This window comes from Nesoenas mayeri (assembly GCF_963082525.1).
Source record: "Nesoenas mayeri genome assembly, chromosome: 21".
In the NCBI taxonomy this organism is placed as follows: Eukaryota; Metazoa; Chordata; class Aves; order Columbiformes; family Columbidae; genus Nesoenas; species Nesoenas mayeri.
The window spans coordinates 7,495,794-7,513,914 of NC_137571.1; the positions used below are offsets into that span (position 1 = coordinate 7,495,794).

Below are 18,121 nucleotides of genomic sequence, written 5' to 3' on the forward strand. Positions count from 1 at the left end.
CTGGTGTCACCCGGCTCTCGCAGGCGCTTGTTCTGCCCATCCCCACCCCCCAGGCTCCGCGTCTGCAAGAATAAACCCACCTCATCAGCGGCACTTTTGCTTTCCAGCCAGGAATAAGTATGAATTAGTGAAATTAATCAGTGGCTGTGATAAATCGTAGCTCATTAGCGGTAACACGGTATGGAGGCAGAGGGGAGCGCGGAGCATCGCTCCTTCCCCCGGCAGAGGAACCGTCTCCTCTGCCTCCTGTCCCACCCGCTCCTGAAACCTCAACTACAAGGGGAATTCTCACGCACCTCTCCTAAAATAAGAAAGAAAAGGCAATTTCAGTACTTGGAGCAGTCATTAATCACCAGGAAATGGTGCTTGTTACGGGAGAAACATTAACAAAATAATCATAAATTGTCTGCCAGCCCTGATTTGCGGGCGCATACGTTTCCGAGGTATGGAAAGGTGTCTCATTTGGCTGCTGTAATTAGTTATTAACCCTTCGCCACGCGGTGCGGAGCTTGGGCACCGCCAGCGGCCCCGCCGAGCACAGACCCCCCAGGCTGCCAAAGCCTTTTTGTTCCATTGCCGGGTCAGGCTGAAACGCTGCGTTGAGGCCGCCAGCCTCGCAGGGATGGGAGGGCCCGTCCCAGCAGGAACCTGTGCCCGTAACCCGCGCCCGGGCGGGACGAGCGGCTCACGGCGCCATCGCCCCGTGAGGATGCTCTGAGCCCTTGGAACTCACCGCAGGGCCCGGGCAGCGGCGCAGCCGGAGCGGGGAGCACATCAGCCCCCCCCGGTTTATGGTGAATAAGAGGGGGTGCTGCCAGTTAGAGCAAGAAGATGAGGTTTGAGATCCATGGGATCACCTCCCCTCTCTTCTTTGACGCCGTATTGAATTTAATACACTAGAAATATAAATATTGAATTAATTGTCACTCCGTGATGGGTCGTTTGATGGCAAAGCAGTTTTATCTGAACAAAATACTCAGTGCCTGAGAGTGGGACGGGGAATGGGGAGCAAACAGGGCCGGGTTTGCAGGTGGTAAAGAAGGAATCTGCTAATTGCACGCAGAAGTGGACTATGATGAGAAAACTCATTGAGCTGCTCCCACCACCCAGCCGGAGGAGTCCAGGCTCCACAAGAGCAAATGAATTGTTTTAAACCCCAGTGTTTATTCTGCTGCGACAGGTCGATCTGCAAGGCAGCGTCGCAGCTTCCCTTTCTCCCCTCCAATCTAATCAGTTTTAATTGGAATAATAAATGAGACCTTTCCCTCAAGATAATTACACAAAGCACTGAATTAAACTACTGCTTAGGACTTTTTTCTCATCACTCGTGTCAGGCACCTGGTGTTTCAACCGACCACCCGCAGACCGCTCTCCGCGCGGCTCTGCCTGCCTGCGGCGGCGCGCGCCCGCCCGCGCGGCTGGAGCCAGCGGGGAATAGATCAGGGGAACCGGGCTTTCCCCAGCACGTTTGATACTTCTAAGGCTGTTCCGGGATCCCCGAAGCAGGACCCGCAGAGCCCCCGCCGGCTCCTCGCTGCTCTGGCCGCGCCGCCTTAAGGCGGGCGAGGGGGCGGGGCCGACCCGGATGGGGCGGGGCTACCCTCGTGACGCCACCGGCGGCTGCGCTGGGCTCACCCGAGCCGAACGGAACCCAGCGGAACCCCGCGGAACCGAGCGGAACCCAGCGGAGCCGGGCGGAGCCGGAGCGGCATGCAGCGGGCGGCAGCGCGGGTGCTGCGCGGGGCGCGGACCCTCCCGGTGCGGGCGCGCTCGGCCGAGACGGGGCCCCCCGCGCGGGGGCTGCTGTTCGAGCGGCACGGGGACCCCCCGGCGGTCGTGCAGTAAGGGGGCGCACAAGGGGGCGCAGGCGGGGGGGCTCTACCGGAGCGCGTTGCAGTGGGGGTGCAGGAGCCGGGGGGCGGAGCTGGGGGTGCAGGTACGGGGGGCTCTGTGGGGGCACAGTGCGGAGGTCTGAGCCCTCGGCATCGCTGCGCCCCAGCTTCGTCCTCGATTGCATCACACTGATGGGGTTTCCCAACTGTGGGACAAAGCCAGTGTCATGCTGATCGCTGTTTGGGGAACAGCGGCTGGTGCCGAATTTTCCCTTTAAAATAAATAACCAAAAAACTGAAAAACTTTGCAAAGAGAAAGTCATAATTATCTAGATTTTAAGCCTAACACGCATATGTGACATGGGCATCTCTTTCCAGCTTAAACCAAGGTGCAGAAGCACCAGCCAAGCCTGTATCAATGCATTTTTCCTTTGTGTCTCCCTTTTCAGACTAAAGGACCTCGAGGTGGCCGAGCTGGGGGACTCTGATGTCCATGTCAAGATGTTGGCATCCCCCATCAATCCCGCCGACATCAATGTGATCCAAGGTAACACACTAGCTGCATCTTTTTTGTGTATTAATTGTCTTTGAGATGCTCCTGGTGGGATGTGTTGGAGGGTTTGGAGGCGGCTCTTGAGATAGAATCACAGAGTCATTTTGGTCAGAAAAGCCCCTCAAGATGATCGAGTCCAACCACAACCCAGCCTGTCGCTGCCCCAGGTCCTGAGAACCTCATGTCCGTCTGTCCAACCCTCCAGGGCTAGTGACTCCAGCACTGCCCTGGGCAGCCTGTTCAATGCCCCACAGCCCTTTGGGGAGAAATTGTTCCTAAATCCAACCTCAACCTCCCCTGGCGCAACTTGAGGCCGTTTCCTCTGCTCCTGGCGCTTGTTCCTGGGGAGCAGAGCCCGACCCCCCTGGCTCCAAGCTCCTTTAGGCAGTTCAGAGATCAGAAGGTCTCCCCTCAGCTCCTGTTCTCCAGCTGAACCCCCCAGGTCCCTCAGCCGCTCCATCACACTTGTGCTCCAGCCCCTCAGCAGCTCCGTTCCCTTCTCGCCACTCGCTCCAGCACCTCAAGGGTTTCTTGGCGTGAGGGGCCCAGAACTGCCCCAGGATCCGACGTGCAGGTGCAGTGGATGGGAGGGCCGGGCTATGGTGGGTTCCTCATGTCACCTTGTGTCCCCGCAGGGACCTACGCCACGCTGCCCCCGCTGCCGGCCGTGGGCGGGAACGAGGGCGTTGGGGAGGTGCTGGAGGTCGGGCGGCGTGTGACGGCTCTGAAACCCGGGGACAGGGTCATCCTGGCCGTTAACAACCTCGGTGAGTGTGTCCCTGAGCCGCCGCCCACCCGCGCAGTTCTCCTGCATCCCCCTGCAGGGCGCCTTCCCAGCGGATTTGGGGGTGCTGGAGGCTGCCCGGAGCTGCCCAGGTCTGCATGAAGAGCAGGCACCCACCTGTTATGGGGCTCTCCAAAGAGCCAGGATAAAGCCTCTGACCTGCGCGAGCTCAGGGCTGTCTCTCGTTCTGTGGTTTTCTCCTTAGCAGTGCTCTGGTGGCAGAGCCCGGGCATTTATTCTGCACCGAATGTCTCTCGTGCTCCTCCGAAATGCCGATGGCCAGAAAAATTGTCAGTTCTGGTTGAGCGTAACAGCTTGTTCTTGGCCTGTTTCTTCTTAAAAGGCTTTTTCACTTAATGGGAGAAGGAAAGCTATCTAGTTAAGGTCCAAAAGTGATATTTTTAAACATTAAAAAAGTAAATGGATAAAAGGGAGGTAAATTGGCTATAAATAAAGAGGGAGTAAATTTAACTAAATTGGGTTTGACTATATGGGCCCATCCATCGGATGGGGAGCATTTCCGTTAGCCCTGTGCCCAGGGAGCCCCGGGCCCGTTATCCCGCTGAGAAGCAATTAGGTTGGCGGGTGGTGAATCCCAGCGGGCGGCGCGGGATCCGTCCCCGCCTCTCGCGGTATTTCATCTGAACCCGTACAGGAAAACGTTCCCTAATTCACTCGGGGATTTACACGTTGCCGATGCTGCCGCAATGGGTTTTAAGGCTGCAGCGTGAGTTGGGGTCTCATAATGTGTTTTTCCTTCCCTTGCCCATGTTCGACGCCGCCGGGACCAGGGACGTGGCGGACGCAGGGGGTGTTCCCTGAGGAGGTGCTGCTGCCGGTGCCCAGCGACGTCCCGGTGCTGTGCGCCGCCACGCTGAGCATCAACGCCTGCACGGCCTTCCGCATGCTGGCCGACTTCGAGCGCCTGGCGCCGGGTACGGCTCCCGCGGTCCCGCGGCTTTGCCAGGGGGCTGGTGGCCCAGGGCGCTGCGCCGGCGTTGAGCGGGATCCGGACGGGCGGGGGGCCGGGCAGGGGGCACCCGATGAGATCCAGCCAGGGCAGGCCGGGGTCCTGCAGCTGGAGGAACAGCCCCGGCACGGCACGGCTTGGCCTTGGTTTGCTGGAGAGCAGCTCTGCGGAGAAGGACCTGGGAGTGCTGGTGGACAGGGGTTGACCATGAGCCAGCAACGTGCCCTTGTGCCCTGGGGGGGCCCCACCCGCAGGTCTGGGGCCAGTGCTGGGCTCCCCAGTTCGAGAGGGACAAGGAATCACTGGAGAGAGTCCAGGGAGGGACACAGAGATGCTGAGGGGTCTGGAGCATCTTTGTGATGAGGAGACACTGAGAGCTGGGGCTGTTGAGCTGGGGAAGAGAAGCTGAGAGGGATGTGATCAATGGATCAGTATCTCAGGGTGGGTGTCAGAGGATGGACCAGACTCTGCTCAGTGGTGCCCAGCGCCAGGGTGAGGGGGAACGGGCACAGATTGGAACACAGGAGGCTCCATCTGAACATGAGAAACGTGTTTGCTGGGAGGTGCCGGAGCCCAGCCCAGGCTGCCCAGAGCGGGTGTGGAGTCTCCTCTGAGACATTCAGACCCACCCAGGTGCATTCTGTGCAACCTGCTCCGTGAGCAGGGCTTGGACTGGAGGATCCGCACAGGTGCCTTCAACCCCAGCCGCTGTGAAAGAGATACGGGTGGATTTGCTGGTCGCTCCTGCAATGAACACCTGGATGTATTTACGTGCAGGTGACTCGGTCATCCAGAACGCTGCTAACAGCGGCGTGGGCCAGGCTGTGATCCAGATCGCCAAAGCCTCTGGCATCAAGACCATCAATGTGGTGCGGGACAGGTGAGTCGCGGGGAGGGGACGGGACGGGTGTCCTGCCCTTCCCTCCAGGGTTTTCTCCCGTGGCTCAGCCCGCGCCCCGTTGCTGCTCTGAGCCCCCTCTAGCCTCTGCCCTGTTGACCCCAAATACATCTGAGTAGAAGAGAACAGGTGACACTGCTTTCTGGCTCTAAAGCCCTTTTTCATTTCCCTTCCCCAGAGCTGATCTCCCAAAGCTGGTGGAGAGGCTGGTGGCCCTGGGCGCAGACCACGTTATCACAGAGGAGATGCTGAGGAAGCCAGAGATGAAAGATATATTTAAGGTACCTCAGTGCTGGTCCCGCCGGAGAGACCAGGCGGGGCTGTCCCTGCGGCTCGGCAGGGGACGGTGCGGGGGGTGGGAAGGACAGACCTCTGTCCAGACGAGGAGTTAGCCCCGCGCCCTGAGGGCTTCTGATGGTGCCACAAGGGCCACATCATAGATTTTTAGCCATGTAACTCCTAGCTGCCCCCATTTTGAGGTTTAAGGCAGTTGTTCGCTCAAGAACCACAGTCTCATCCTCAAAAGGTGCCCTAAAATTTGGGAACCTTCTTAACGAACTCTTGCAGAACACCCCGAAGCCCCGGCTCGCGCTGAACTGCGTTGGAGGCAAAAGCACCACGGAGATGCTGCGGCACCTGCAGTAAGCGGGGCTGGGGTGGCCCGGGGACAGCAGCTGCGCCAGAGCTCCCGGGGCGGGATGGCCGGACATCTTGTTGGCTGATGTTGGCCATAATTGTGGTTTTGGAGCGGGGCAATGCGTGGAGACAGAGCCTGAGGGATGCCTGGGGGCTTTGGTGGGCGGCAGCCCCATCGGCGCGGTGGGGTCTGGATGTGGCACAGGGAAAGGCCGCGAGGTCAGAGCTGCACGTTGGGGGCCGACAACCAAACACCCGCTCCCTCTTGCAGGCCCAAAGGGACCATGGTCACCTACGGGGGGATGGCAAAGCAGCCCGTGATGGTGCCTGTGGTGAGTTGTGGGGTGTTCGATTCCCCTCGGGGCATGTCCCCTGTGCCCCGCTGCGGGTGCCGCGTCCCCTTGCTCCTGCGCGGGGGCTTCACTGCCCCGCCTGCGCATTCAGAGCCTCCAGCTTTTTCCTTTGGCCAATGGGGTCGTTATGGCGTGAACCGCTTTGCCGCCCAGTGCGGGTGTCTCCACGTTATTTACGGAGGATCTGGGCTGCTGCGAATTCCAGCAGGGAAGCGGCCCCACAGACACCAACCCAAACCTGTCCCGAGTCCACAGCTCGGAGTCGCATCTCTGCATCCCACTGTGCCCCAGCTCTCTAACGAGAGCGCTGGCGAAGGCACAGGGGCCCTCATTGCCGCGTCCCATTGCCGCCACGCTGCAGGGACGCAGGTCCCATGGGGCGCGTGGTTCCCTCTCTCCGCAGAGAGCGTTCATCTTCCAGGACCTGCGGCTCCGCGGCTTCTGGATGAGCCAGTGGAGGAAGGACCATGCTCAGGGTGAGCCCGGCGCGGGGGAATGGGATGGGCACGGGGGTATTGTTTGTGTCAAGACCAAACAAGAAACCCTTGAGATGCTGGAGCAAGTTCGGAGAAGGGAATGGAGCTGGGGGAGGGGCTGGAGCACAAGTGTGATGGAGCGGCTGAGGGACCTGGGGTTTAGAGGAGTCCGTGTTTGCCCGGGGACCGCCGGCCCGCGCCGCTGCAGGCGCTGACAGCCCCGTCCTTCCCGCCAGACCGGGACAGCGTGAGCAGCATGATGGACGCCCTGTTCCAGCTCATCCGCGGGGGCCGGCTCAGCGCGCCGGCCTGCACGCCGGTCCCGCTGCAGGACTACAGGGCGGCGCTGGAGAACTCCATGAAACCCTTCGCGTCCTCCAAGCAGATCCTGCTGCTCTGACCCGCCCCGGGGCTGCTCCGGGGCTGCTCCGTCTGCAGACCAGAGGAAAACCCTCCAGGTGCACTGAGCTTTCTTGGTTTTATTTTTAACTTTAAGAGCCCGGCAGCTCTGCACAATGCGCTGTGTGTAGCGGCACCGGGACGGGGGCTGGCTTTAGCTGGGGCAGTTGGGATGCAAGAGAAATCTCAGGGGACCCGGCGGCAGCTCGTGCAGCTCGGGGTGTCTGCGGAGCAGCAGCTCCCCTCGCGTCTGTGTTTTCGGGGCCGCGCAGCCGCCTCCTGCCTGGCTTAGCAGCTGTGGGCTGTTCTGCCATTGGCACCGTCCCTCCAGGTGATTTTTGGTGCTGCAGCTTCTGAGCCACCTCCATGTCCCCCTCGAAGTTCAGCCCCCAAGTGGCCGCTCCCCACGTTGAACTGCAGAGAAAAACAACTTTTAAAGTCCATTTGTTTAGTTTTTCCCTGGGCAGCCCCACAGTGCCCGTGGGACGAGGGTGGGGACACCGGTGCTGGCTGGGGACAAGGGCACAGAGGCTTTTCCAGCCCTCGGCATCACCTCATCTCAAAAACAAATAGCAAAAACCAAAAGAAACGCCAAACCACCAAGTGCCCCCCCAGCAGTGAGAGCTGAAAGCACCATCCCCCCCGGGGACGCTGGGTGGTGGCATTCCAGGCGGGGACAGGACCGACACGGCAGGTCGCGGGGGAGACAAGGGGAGTTTTTTTGTATTATCTGGTCTTGACTTGAGTTTTGCTGCTGTTGCTGCTGCCACCACTGATTGTGACGAGAACCTCTTGGAAATCAATGTCTAATATACATATATATTTTTTTAGATGCTGCCAATAAAGGTTTCAGTGCCCAGGCTGGCGTGGGTGCCTTTGCTGGTGACGGGAAGAGCCGCGAGCTCATCTTGACCTCCCCGGGGGTGCCGTGCCGTGGAGAACACCACTGCAATTAAACCTCCCAGCCCTGTGGCAGCAGCTGAGTTTGCTTGGGTGTATTGAAGCCGTTTGATCCCCTGTAGCCCCTCGCACTGACACCTCCCTTAGGCAAAAACCAACCAAGAAGCCACGAGATATAACCCGTGATAAAGTCCTTGCCAGCGTCTCCCGTCTCTTCTCTCACCAATATTTTGCAGGCAGGGCGGCACTGCAGGCAGGGCGGCACTGCAGGCAGGGCGGCGTCGCAGGCAGGGCGGCACTGCAGGCAGGGCGGCACTGCAGGCAGGGCAGTGTCGCAGGCAGGGCAGTGTCGCAGGCAGGGCAGTGTCGCAGGCAGGGCAGTGTCGCAGGCAGGGCGGCACTGCAGGCAGGGCAGCGTCGCAGGCAGGGCAGTGTCGCAGGCAGGGTGGCACTGCAGGCAGGGCAGCGTCGCAGGCAGGGCGGCACTGCAGGCAGGGCGGCGTCGCAGGCAGGGCAGCGTCGCAGGCAGGGCGGCACTGCAGGCAGGGCAGTGTCGCAGGCAGGGCAGCGTCGCAGGCAGGGCAGCGTCGCAGGCAGGGCAGCGACACAGGCAGGGCGGCACTGCAGGCAGGGCAGTGTCGCAGGCAGGGCAGTGTCGCAGGCAGGGCGGCACTGCAGGCAGGGCAGCGTCGCAGGCAGGGCAGTGTCGCAGGCAGGGTGGCACTGCAGGCAGGGCAGCGTCGCAGGCAGGGCAGCGTCGCAGGCAGGGCGGCACTGCAGGCAGGGCGGCGTCGCAGGCAGGGCAGCGTCGCAGGCAGGGCGGCACTGCAGGCAGGGCAGCGTCGCAGGCAGGGCAGCGTCGCAGGCAGGGCGGCACTGCAGGCAGGGCAGCGTCGCAGGCAGGGCAGTGTCGCAGGCAGGGCAGCGTCGCAGGCAGGGCGGCACTGCAGGCAGGGCAGTGTCGCAGGCAGGGCGGTGTCGCAGGCAGGGCGGCATCATGTGCCCCAGAGTTTTCCCACCTGATGAATAAAGCGAGGGGAAAAAAGCAAGACGATGACTCTGAGGTCGTTAAGAGCACTATTAAGCATGACACAAACCAGAAAAAATTAAAGCAAAGCTTTATCCACCTTGTTTATTTGATTGGGCAATAAAGCCTAACAGGCTTTAGGGAGCTCTCTTACTGTCACAGAATGTTCCCAAGCGTTACTCCCACACCAGAGCACGAAGGAATAAATAATTAGATTTAACTCCCCTTGCCAGATGAGCAAGATCGTGGTTGGAAAAGCAGCGGCTGGTGATGCACGTATCAATCTTTTGGCCATGGGGTGAGGGTGGCTGCTGGAAGGTTCCGAGGGTCTCTGCTGGGGTTGGGTGTGAGTAGGGGTGTCCGGGGATGGGGACACCAGGGCGGGAACCCTGCGCACCCCGGGCTGTGGGGATGGGTCCCCCATCCCTGCCTGCACTTGGGGAAGGAGGAGCCCAGCAGTATCGCCATATGGGGGGGCACCCCACAAAGCCCTGCCATATAGGGGACCCCGTAAGTACCATGGCACATGGGGGACCCCCACAGCACCTGGCATGTGGGGAGACCCCACAAGCCCCCTGACCCATGGGTAGGGGAGCCCCCACCATCACCGTGTCCATGGAGAACAGGATCCCCACCATCTCTCCAACCTAGGGGAAGGGAGATCCCCAAAACACCTGCTATATGGGGAGAGGGGACCCCATAAGCTCCCTGACCCATAGGGAAGGCAGACCCCACTCCTACCCTGGCATGTGGGGCAAGTGGGGACCTCCGTAAGTGCCCTGCACATAGGCAAGGGGGGACGATGCGTTCTCTCCATACGAGGAGGGGGACCCCCACGGCCGGTGGGGCCCACCAGCGCGCTGCCACCGCGCGGCTTCCAAACGGCGCCGTCGCCCCTTTAAGAGCCGCGATTCCACGGAGGGGGGCGTGGCCTTCCGTGACGTATCCGCACTTATCGCTGCCTCCCGCCCCGCGCGGCGCCGTGACGTGTCCGCGGCCCCGCCCCGCCCGCGCGCTGCCGGCGCAGCCCCGCCCCCACGGGTCCCGGTCCCGGTGCCGGTCCCGCCCGCCGGGCGCGATGCCGCGGGTCTACATCGGCCGCCTCAGCTACCAGGCGCGGGAGCGGGACGTGGAGCGGTTCTTCAAGGGCTACGGCAAGATCCTGGAGGTGGATCTCAAGAACGGGTGAGCGCGGCCCGGCCCGGGGCGGCGGGAGGAGCGGGCAGGACGGCTGGGCCGCACGGCTGGGCCGGCTGCGCGTCCCGCGGGGCGGGCGGGGCCTCCCCGGCACCTGAGTCGCTTTAGGGGACACGGAGGGGGCGCCTGGGGCTGTGGGGAGACGGGGGGGCAGAGGACGCCTGGGTTCCCATGGCAACGGGGGCAGGCGCCTGGGCCGCTGTGGCCGGGGGGCAGGACGCCTGCGTTCCCATGGCAACGGCGGGGTCCCTGCTTCAGTTACCGGGGTGCTGGGGCGGGCAGGTGGCCGGGTGTGTGCCCCCCGTGGGGAGCGGGTGTCCCCTGGGGGGTTCCCTTGTGTCCCCAGGCCCCGCTGAGGGTGAGCCAGGGCAGCACCCCCAAACCCCGACTGGGGGGCGGACCCCCCTATTTCCAGGCCCTGTGGCAGCAGCGGGTCTGTTCTGGGTCTGTCCTCGGAGCCCCGGGCGGGGGCCCAAGGCCGGCAGCTGGGGGGGGTCTGCCCCGGCCCCCATGTGTTCCGGCAGCTGGGGGGGGTCTGCCCCGGCCCCCATGTGTTCCGGCAGCTGGGGGGGGTCTGCCCCCCGCCCCCATGTGTTCCGGCAGCTGGGGGGGGTCTGTCCCCGCCCCCATGTGTTCCGGCAGCTGGGGGGTTTGGATCCTGCTCAACACAATCACCTGTGGATTTTCCAAGAAAACAAATTTCTTTTTTGTGGTGTCTTTTCCCCAACACTTGAAGCCTCACGCGTGTTGGCATCTTCACTTTTTACAAGAAACCCAACCTGAAGTCTTCCTTACAAAGGCCAAGTGGAAAATGGATTTTATTATTGTTAGCCAGGAGAACTAATTGTTAATTTCACTTCAGAAGTGAATTCACTCCCTCCAGGGTTTATTTTCAGCAGCGCTTAGCAAACGATGGGAGTCCCCGCCAGGTTTGGCGGGCGCGCTCCCGGCTGCCCGCGCCGCTCCGGGCGCTCGGCTGGCGGGACCCGCCGCGTGGTGGTCGAGCAGTTCAGCCGAAAAGCTCGGACGAGAGCGTGGAACTGCAGCCGAGTCCTGGAGGACTTGCTGCTAATTGTAGTTTCAGCTTGCAGTTCGAAGGCTTGAAGTGATGTTTACCTGAGATGGGAAATAAACATCATCGAATTCAGTCATTCCTCCATTTTTCTAGCTTCAGAAGTCTGTGTGTTGTTGTCCTTAAAGGGCTGGCACGTGCCAGGCACTTCACCTGGCAAGCAATCGCTTTTAGGGCGAGATCTCGTTGAAATGTTTGCGCTCGCTCTATTTTTGGTATTGAAGGGAAGAAAGTTCTAATTTGAACAGCTTTATAACAACCATGATTGTTTCGGTTGTTATAAATCAGTCACGCTTGTTCCTTCCCTGAAACAACAGCATTTATGTGAGAAACAGCAACTTTATTTGCGGCGCTTGGAGTGGCTGTGAAATATTTCGTTAATTCAGGTACGTTACGGGCAGAGCTGGAGCTGCGGTCGGGGCGCTGCCAAGAAGGGCCGGCAGGTTCCCGTCAGCGGCTCACGCTCGCGCTGCCTTCGCAGGTACGGCTTCGTGGAGTTCGACGACGTGCGCGATGCGGACGACGCCGTGTACGAGCTGAACGGGAAGGACCTGTGCGGGGAGCGAGTGATCGTGGAGCACGCCCGGGGCCCGCGCCGCGACGGCTCGTACGGTTCCGGACGCAGTAAGCACTCACGCATTTGTGTCCCGACTTATCTTAAATAAAAGTAATTTTAAATAAAGTAACTTTAAAAGAAAATGCTATGAAGTTGTGAATAGTGTTCTGTAACTGTAAATGTAACTGTTGATCTGAATATTTCTTAACTTTGTTGTATTAAACTATTTTAATTGATAAATTAATAAACACGATTTCTTGTACCATTTTTTACTATTATAATTTTGTTTAACTATTTAAATGGTTTATTTGCTCTGTGATGTTTAACATAGACTTAACAAAGACCTCAATGTTTTAATTGAAAGAGTCCTTTGAGGCTAAGATGACTGCCCGTCCCATGTGCTGACCCGGGGTTACCTTTCCATGAGTGGCTCTTTGACCTTTGTGGCCCTTGGCTGACCAAAAATAAAAGGAAGCCATGTGACGACCGCAGCCTTTTCCCATTAGACCTGGGTGGTGAGGACCCCGAGGGTTAGAGGCAGATGAGATTAATCTGACATAGGTGCCTGAAAAGCTTTGCTCAGGTCAGATATTCAGAAAGCCTTTGAGCCATGTAAGTAACATTAGTAAACTGGCTTACTTTGATTTCTTCTTTCGAACCGTTTTAAAGATAAATTTAATTGCATGCTAATTGTAATATAATTATAGTTGTGCGCGTTGTTTTAATTATGTGCTTGAGTAATTTCTTTCTAGCGCTATTCTGTGCGAGGGCTGGGGCTCAGACCGGGGTGGGTTCGCTGTCGCGTCCCTGCATGCGCGGGCAGGACGGCGGGGGGGTCGGCGAGCGCTCCGTTCCCCCGGTTCAAGTGCTGCTGTCTGCTTGTCACCTCCTAAAGGTGGATATGGTTATAGAAGAAGCGGAAGAGATAAGTACGGTCCTCCCACCCGTACAGAATACAGATTGATTGTGGAAAACTTGTCAAGCCGCTGCAGTTGGCAAGATCTTAAGGTATGAGGCCCCTTTCTTTACCCTCTCTACTAAAGAGCACAAAGGGTAAAAAAGCTTATTTTTCAACAAGGAAAACTGGTGTCCACCTGTGTTCTGGGCTCCAACTTGTTAATAAGTCTGTGAACTCGTATGTGTACTATTTGGGAAGTAATACACACGTTAAGTCACAGTGGAAGTGTGTTTGCATATAGCGAGTAATTAATGTGACACTGGGAGCTGCAGGTGCAGACCCGGTGTCACTGGGCGCTGGAATAGCCTTTTTGCCTTGACACAAACCACCGTCACGTGCAGGTTGTGTTTTATGTGTAAGCCCTGCCAGACTTTAGTGGTGCCAGCGGAAGGATTCACTAGAGATGGAGGAGTTCGCCCCTGTCATTTTGGATTTTATTCATCACCTTGTAAAGCGTTAGAGCTATTTGGAAACGATCGCGTTGTTCTTGCACAGCCTCTCCTAAGAATTTCAGCATCATGTAAAGCTGCTTTAAAGAGAGTTTTCCAGGGCAAGGATGCGCCCAGAATGAGCAGCCACGCAAGAGCCCCGCTCAGAGCGACTCGTCCCGGAGAACACGGGGGCCGTGCAGCCCACAGCGCCCCGAGTGCGCCGGAGGTGCAGTGCTGACCCGTGATTATCAGCATCACGGGTGGGGGCAGGACGGGCAGCGGAATTTCAATAGTAGCTCCCAAAAGATAGTGTTTCCTTATCAAACTTAGCAGCAATGGTTAAAAACACTTGTTACAAGAGCATTTTCTTTTATGGTTCTCTTTTAAGGATGTATAAAATTTGGTCTAAACAAACTTTGACGTAGTAGAAACTGGTCTGTAATTGAATATATAACACTAGTTCAGGTACGTACCAAGTTTCTTCAAATGCCTTTTGTTGTTAATGCTTCACACCGGCAACAGCTTCTCTGCTTCTGGTATTAGAAGTTTTAAGCAGAGCATGGCATGATTAATCCTCTCCTGGACGCATCGCTTTTCTTTTGAACAGCTTTCATTGCAGCCACCTGAAGGTGGGGGCAGCTGGGCTGCGAAGGCTCTGAGCCCGGGTTCCGCGCCCGTTTCCGCGGCCCCGCCGGGCGGTTCGCTCGGGGCAGGGCAGCGCGGCCCCCGTGCACCCAGCGCGGCCCCCGTGCACCCAGCGCTCGGGGCTTGGAACGGAGCACCGGGAGGCCGGATGGGGCAGAGTCCAGCTGCTGGCGGAGAGGGGGGAGAGGGGCTCTCCTCCCGCAGGACGGGACCCGGTGCCGCGGTGGAGGGTGAGGGGTCGCCCGCTTGCCCGTAGGCTTCTCCTCTCCAGATCTGACCTTTAAGTTTATCACCTGTCCCAAGGAACCTTTGAAAACAAGATTTAGAGAGCAAGCGTTTTATTTCTTTAATCGCTTCTTCACTTTGAAACTTTTAGTCCAGAGCATATTTGCTATTATTGCCACCTTGATTCTAATCGCACAGACTCAGTGGAGTCCTGGTGCGTTACTTGGCAAACGCGCTTTGGTTAAAGCCTCGCTGACGTCGGTGTGAACGGAGGAGGTTTAAGCGAGCGTCGCTGCAGAAACGGGAGCCCGGCTCTGGATTCGAGGCGATGGTTGTTCTGTCCTCTCCCTCCAGGACTATATGCGTCAGGCAGGGGAGGTGACATATGCAGATGCACACAAAGGAAGAAAAAATGAAGGTGTGATTGAGTTCAAATCCTATTCTGACATGAAAAGAGCCCTTGAAAAGCTGGACGGGACAGAAGTAAATGGCAGAAAGATTAGATTAGTGGAAGACAGACCTGGGTCGAGACGGCGCCGCTCTTACTCCAGAAGCCGGAGCCACTCAAGGTACGTCTCCTGACGCAGCTCCGACCCAATCTAGCTGCAATTACATAAATGTTGGAGGGGTTCAGAGTCCTCAGTAAATCTAGTTTCTGAGGATTTGTGAGTTGCCAGAAGTAACCGAGGGCAACGAGGGCCCTGTTCAGAGGGTGCTGGGCGAGCCCCCGCACCGTGCCGCTCGTCCCGGCGCGGCTGGTCCGCAGCTCGGGCAGGATGAGGCCGCCCGGCAGGTGCGGCTGAGCCTGCAGGATGAAACAGAAGGTGCTTTTAACGCTTTGGCTCTGAACACTGTGTTCTGATATAAGCACCAGGACTAACAGTTCTTTCTCAGCTTGGAAACCTTCACCTGTTCCCTGTTTCTTAGCGATTTGCTGCTTTCATTATAGGATGGCGAGCTGCTTCAGCACACCATGCTGAGTTATTTTCTCCTTTCCATTCGGGGATAGAACTTGTCATGAGAAAACTCAGGCAAACTCCTGCTGTTCGTGGAACGTTAAAGCAAAGCCTGCAGTCAGAGCTCTGTCCCAGGCTCTCGCTGTATCCAAACTCTGACTTGAAAGAGGTTTTGCTTCCTTACCTCAAATAAGGGTGCGTGTTTCCTCCCGGATTAGCAACCTGCTCACTTCCCGACGCGGCCGCAGGGGCTGAGCAGTGGGGAGAAGGGCACTCGGTCTGGCCTCGCTGTGTAACGCCCTCACCACGCGGCTGCGTGCAGGGCGCTTTAGTACTGCGGGTTTTGCCCACGCGGGTCGCGCGCTAACGTGACGCCGGTTGCTTTTGTTGCAGGTCTCGCTCGCGCAGCAGACATTCTCATAAGAGCAGGAGCCGCAGTGCCAGTAGTAGTCGCTCCAAGAGTAGATCAAGATCCAGGTATGTCTTTGTGGCGGAAGAAATGGGGACTACCCACTTAAATGAGAAGTAGGATCCTAGATTTGCAGTAGAAACGCTGTTTTTTCCCTGCCATGTTATGCACAGTATTTAAGAGCTAGTCAAATCCAAGCCACATTAAATTGGAGCTGTCTCCTGCCTTTTTGCTTTCAGGTCTGTGTCCCGTTCCAGAAGCAAGAGCCGTAGTCGAAGCAAGAGCCGTAGCAGAGGCCAAAAAGAGAAAAGCAGGACTCCAAGTAAAGAGGATAAAAGTAGGAGCCGCAGCAGGAGTGCAGAGAAGTCCCGAAACAAATGCAAAGACAAACCTGAGGGCGCTGTCCATAACAGCGATGAGAAAGCAGAGAGCAGGAGTCGTAGCAAGGAGAAGAGCAGGAGCGGGAGTAAGGACGGGGGGCCGGCGAGGGAGGGCGCGAGGAGCGGGAGCAAGGAGAAGAGCAGGAGCAAGGCGAGGAGCAGGAGCGGGGACGAGAGCAGGAGCCCCAGCAGGGACCAAAGGAAAGGCAGGAAGAGGAGCAGGGATGAGAGCAGAAGTAGAAGCAGGAGCCGCAGCAAGAGCGAGAAAAGCAAGAGGCGCAGCAAGCGAGACGGCAAACCGAGTAGCAGGAAGAAAAGGAAGGACAGCCGCGAGCGGTCCAGGTCAGCCCCCACGGAAAAGGAGCGTCCGAAACCAGATTCTGACAAAAAAGAGGCGAGGCGGGAGGGCGAGGACGGAGCTGCACACCGGGTGTCTCGCTCCAGGTCTAGGTCCATTTCCAAGTCAAAACCACGTGGCAAATCAGATTCTCGTTCCAGGTCCAAGTCTATTTCAAAGCCTAGATCCCGGTCCAAGTCTAGGTCTAGGTCTGCCTCTAGGTCACACTCCCAATCGCGGTCAAGGTCTCGCTCCAGATCCTAATCTTGCTGGAACGGTCGGAAAAGTCTTTTGTACATGTTCAGTAGTTGTAGCACAAGGGATTGAAGTAGAAACGTCGACGCTGTATATTCTGAACAACCCTGGCGGCGTGTCTACCGTGAGCTGCGCTGCTCCCTCCCCGCGGTGCGCGCTGGCGCAAGGCTCTGCAGCTCATTTCTGTCCAACAGAAAGGTTCTCTTTAAATATTGCTCTTCCTAGAGCACCAAAATCGCCCTGTTTGCCAGGAAAAGCCTTGCAGAGAGGGAGCGCTGCACCTCGGTGGGGTTATGGGAGGGCAGTTGGGTAGGTACGATGGCTTCAACAGTCTTTGCCCCTCAATGTACAACATTAGTGGAAGTGCTAAGTTTTCAGTTCATACTACTTTTGGTTTTGGGCTCACAAAGTTGTGAATAGTACAGTCTAAAGGAAAAAAAATAGGTACTTGCAGTAATCCATAGGGAAAAGTATAGTTCCGTATATGGTATTGTGACAATATCCTTGTTTTATATTAAGATTTTTTTATTTTATTTTTCCCTGTCTTGCAAAGTGCAGTGACTCCTGTTTCCATGAAATCGGAATAAAGACTATTTTTGCTCGAGGACACCTGGTGGTGGCTGCATGGCGTGTTGTGGCTGTCGCCGGGTTTCGCAGCTGCCGGGGGAGGAGGGAACGCACGCAGCTCTGCAGGAATTTTGTAGATATTCCCGAGTAATAAATATTAGATATTCCTGAGTAATATCCCAATTTTGGATTTGGGCCATTGGCGAATTGCTCCAAGGGATCTTTCCACAAGCTCTTCTGTTGCACGGGTCGCTTTGAATAAAGAAGCGATGTCCCAGCTCTGCCCCCAGCAATGGGCTGAAAAATAAAGGGCAAACCAGATTTTGTGAGGTTTCTATTTGGGGGGGGAACACAAAAAGGTTTTATGGCTTTATCAACAACTTTTCTTTAGGAAATTTCACACTGACAATACTTACAACAGCGGTTCTTGCAGCTGGATGTTGACTTCATAGGCGCAAGTGATTCTGTGTAGTTTGATCATTTGAAACTTGCACTTCCACAGGGTGACAGATGTGGGAGCTGCTCTCAGCACAGTCCTGCGTGGGGTTCCAGAGGGCTCGGCCGGGGAGCAGCTCGGATCTGCGCGGGTCGGTTGCTCAGCGCCGTCAGAAAGCGCTGCAGAGGTGATGTTTAATTCCTTCAGAAGGAAAAGCCTTTTGCAGCTCTATATATTTAGTGCTTTAACATCTTAGGCTCACATAATGACATTTCTAATCCCTTTTGCTGCTTAATCTTAGTATAGAAACAAACCAGGCTCGGCAAGATGTTTGCTGATAGGGGATAATTAGCTGAAAAATGCCTTTAAGAAAATCTGCGAATGACAAAGTCCAGGCTAAGTCTAAGGAAGGGAAGCAGAAATCTGTGTGGGATCGAGTGTGAGACGCCCTGAAATAGGTACCTCTCAGTTATTGCAATTCCAACCAAAATGCAGGTTAAATAAACATGGGGAGTTCAGTGATCTGCCGGCTCCTGTGAACCCGGGCCCGGCGAGCGCTGCAACACCGGCCAGACACCGACACGGCGAGGAACGCGTCTGCTTTCTGACTTTAAAGATGGGTATTTTATGTGCCTCACTTGAGGGATGAGGAATATTATGATGTGTGTTTCAAATGAGCCATTTCGAATGTCATTTATTATTTCCATGAAATCCCACTACGCTTAAGTCGCCACAGCTTGGGGCCTGCTTGTTCTGCTTCCTCACCACCGAGACACAAACAACAGACCCAAAGCGTCGTTAGAGTATCTTACCGCCGCTTCTTTTATTGTTTCATTATTCAAATACAAAGGGAAATAATGAGAAGAAAA

General features: G+C 57.0%; 2 protein-coding genes across 4 annotated transcripts; both read left to right on the top strand.

The window, feature by feature from the left end:
• The first annotated feature begins 1,641 nt into the window (after positions 1–1,641).
• On the top strand, positions 1,642–8,157 carry MECR (mitochondrial trans-2-enoyl-CoA reductase). 3 transcript variants are annotated; one of them, XR_013923126.1, is made up of 11 exons: positions 1,642–1,841; positions 2,282–2,379; positions 3,021–3,152; positions 3,961–4,104; positions 4,917–5,019; positions 5,216–5,318; positions 5,605–5,678; positions 5,945–6,005; positions 6,388–6,502; positions 6,739–6,960; positions 7,733–8,157. XR_013923126.1 is itself a non-coding variant. In XM_080357558.1 (10 exons), exons 1-10 carry the CDS (start codon positions 1,711–1,713, stop codon positions 6,900–6,902), a joined length of 1,125 nt encoding a protein of 374 aa, XP_080213684.1. In that variant the 5' UTR covers positions 1,642–1,710; the 3' UTR covers positions 6,903–7,723. The 3 variants fall into 3 exon arrangements, 2 of the variants coding, with proteins under 2 accessions (XP_080213684.1, XP_080213685.1); XM_080357558.1 differs by lacking the exon at positions 7,733–8,157 and having other exon boundaries at positions 6,739–7,723; XM_080357559.1 differs by lacking the exon at positions 7,733–8,157 and having other exon boundaries at positions 6,430–6,502; positions 6,739–7,723.
• A 1,704-nt stretch (positions 8,158–9,861) lies between these two features.
• SRSF4 (serine and arginine rich splicing factor 4) lies at positions 9,862–16,853 on the top strand. The gene is made up of 6 exons (XM_080357479.1): positions 9,862–10,013; positions 11,579–11,721; positions 12,549–12,661; positions 14,267–14,481; positions 15,262–15,345; positions 15,517–16,853. Exons 1-6 carry the CDS (start codon positions 9,907–9,909, stop codon positions 16,256–16,258), a joined length of 1,404 nt encoding a protein of 467 aa, XP_080213605.1. The 5' UTR covers positions 9,862–9,906; the 3' UTR covers positions 16,259–16,853.
• The last annotated feature ends 1,268 nt before the right edge of the window (positions 16,854–18,121 follow it).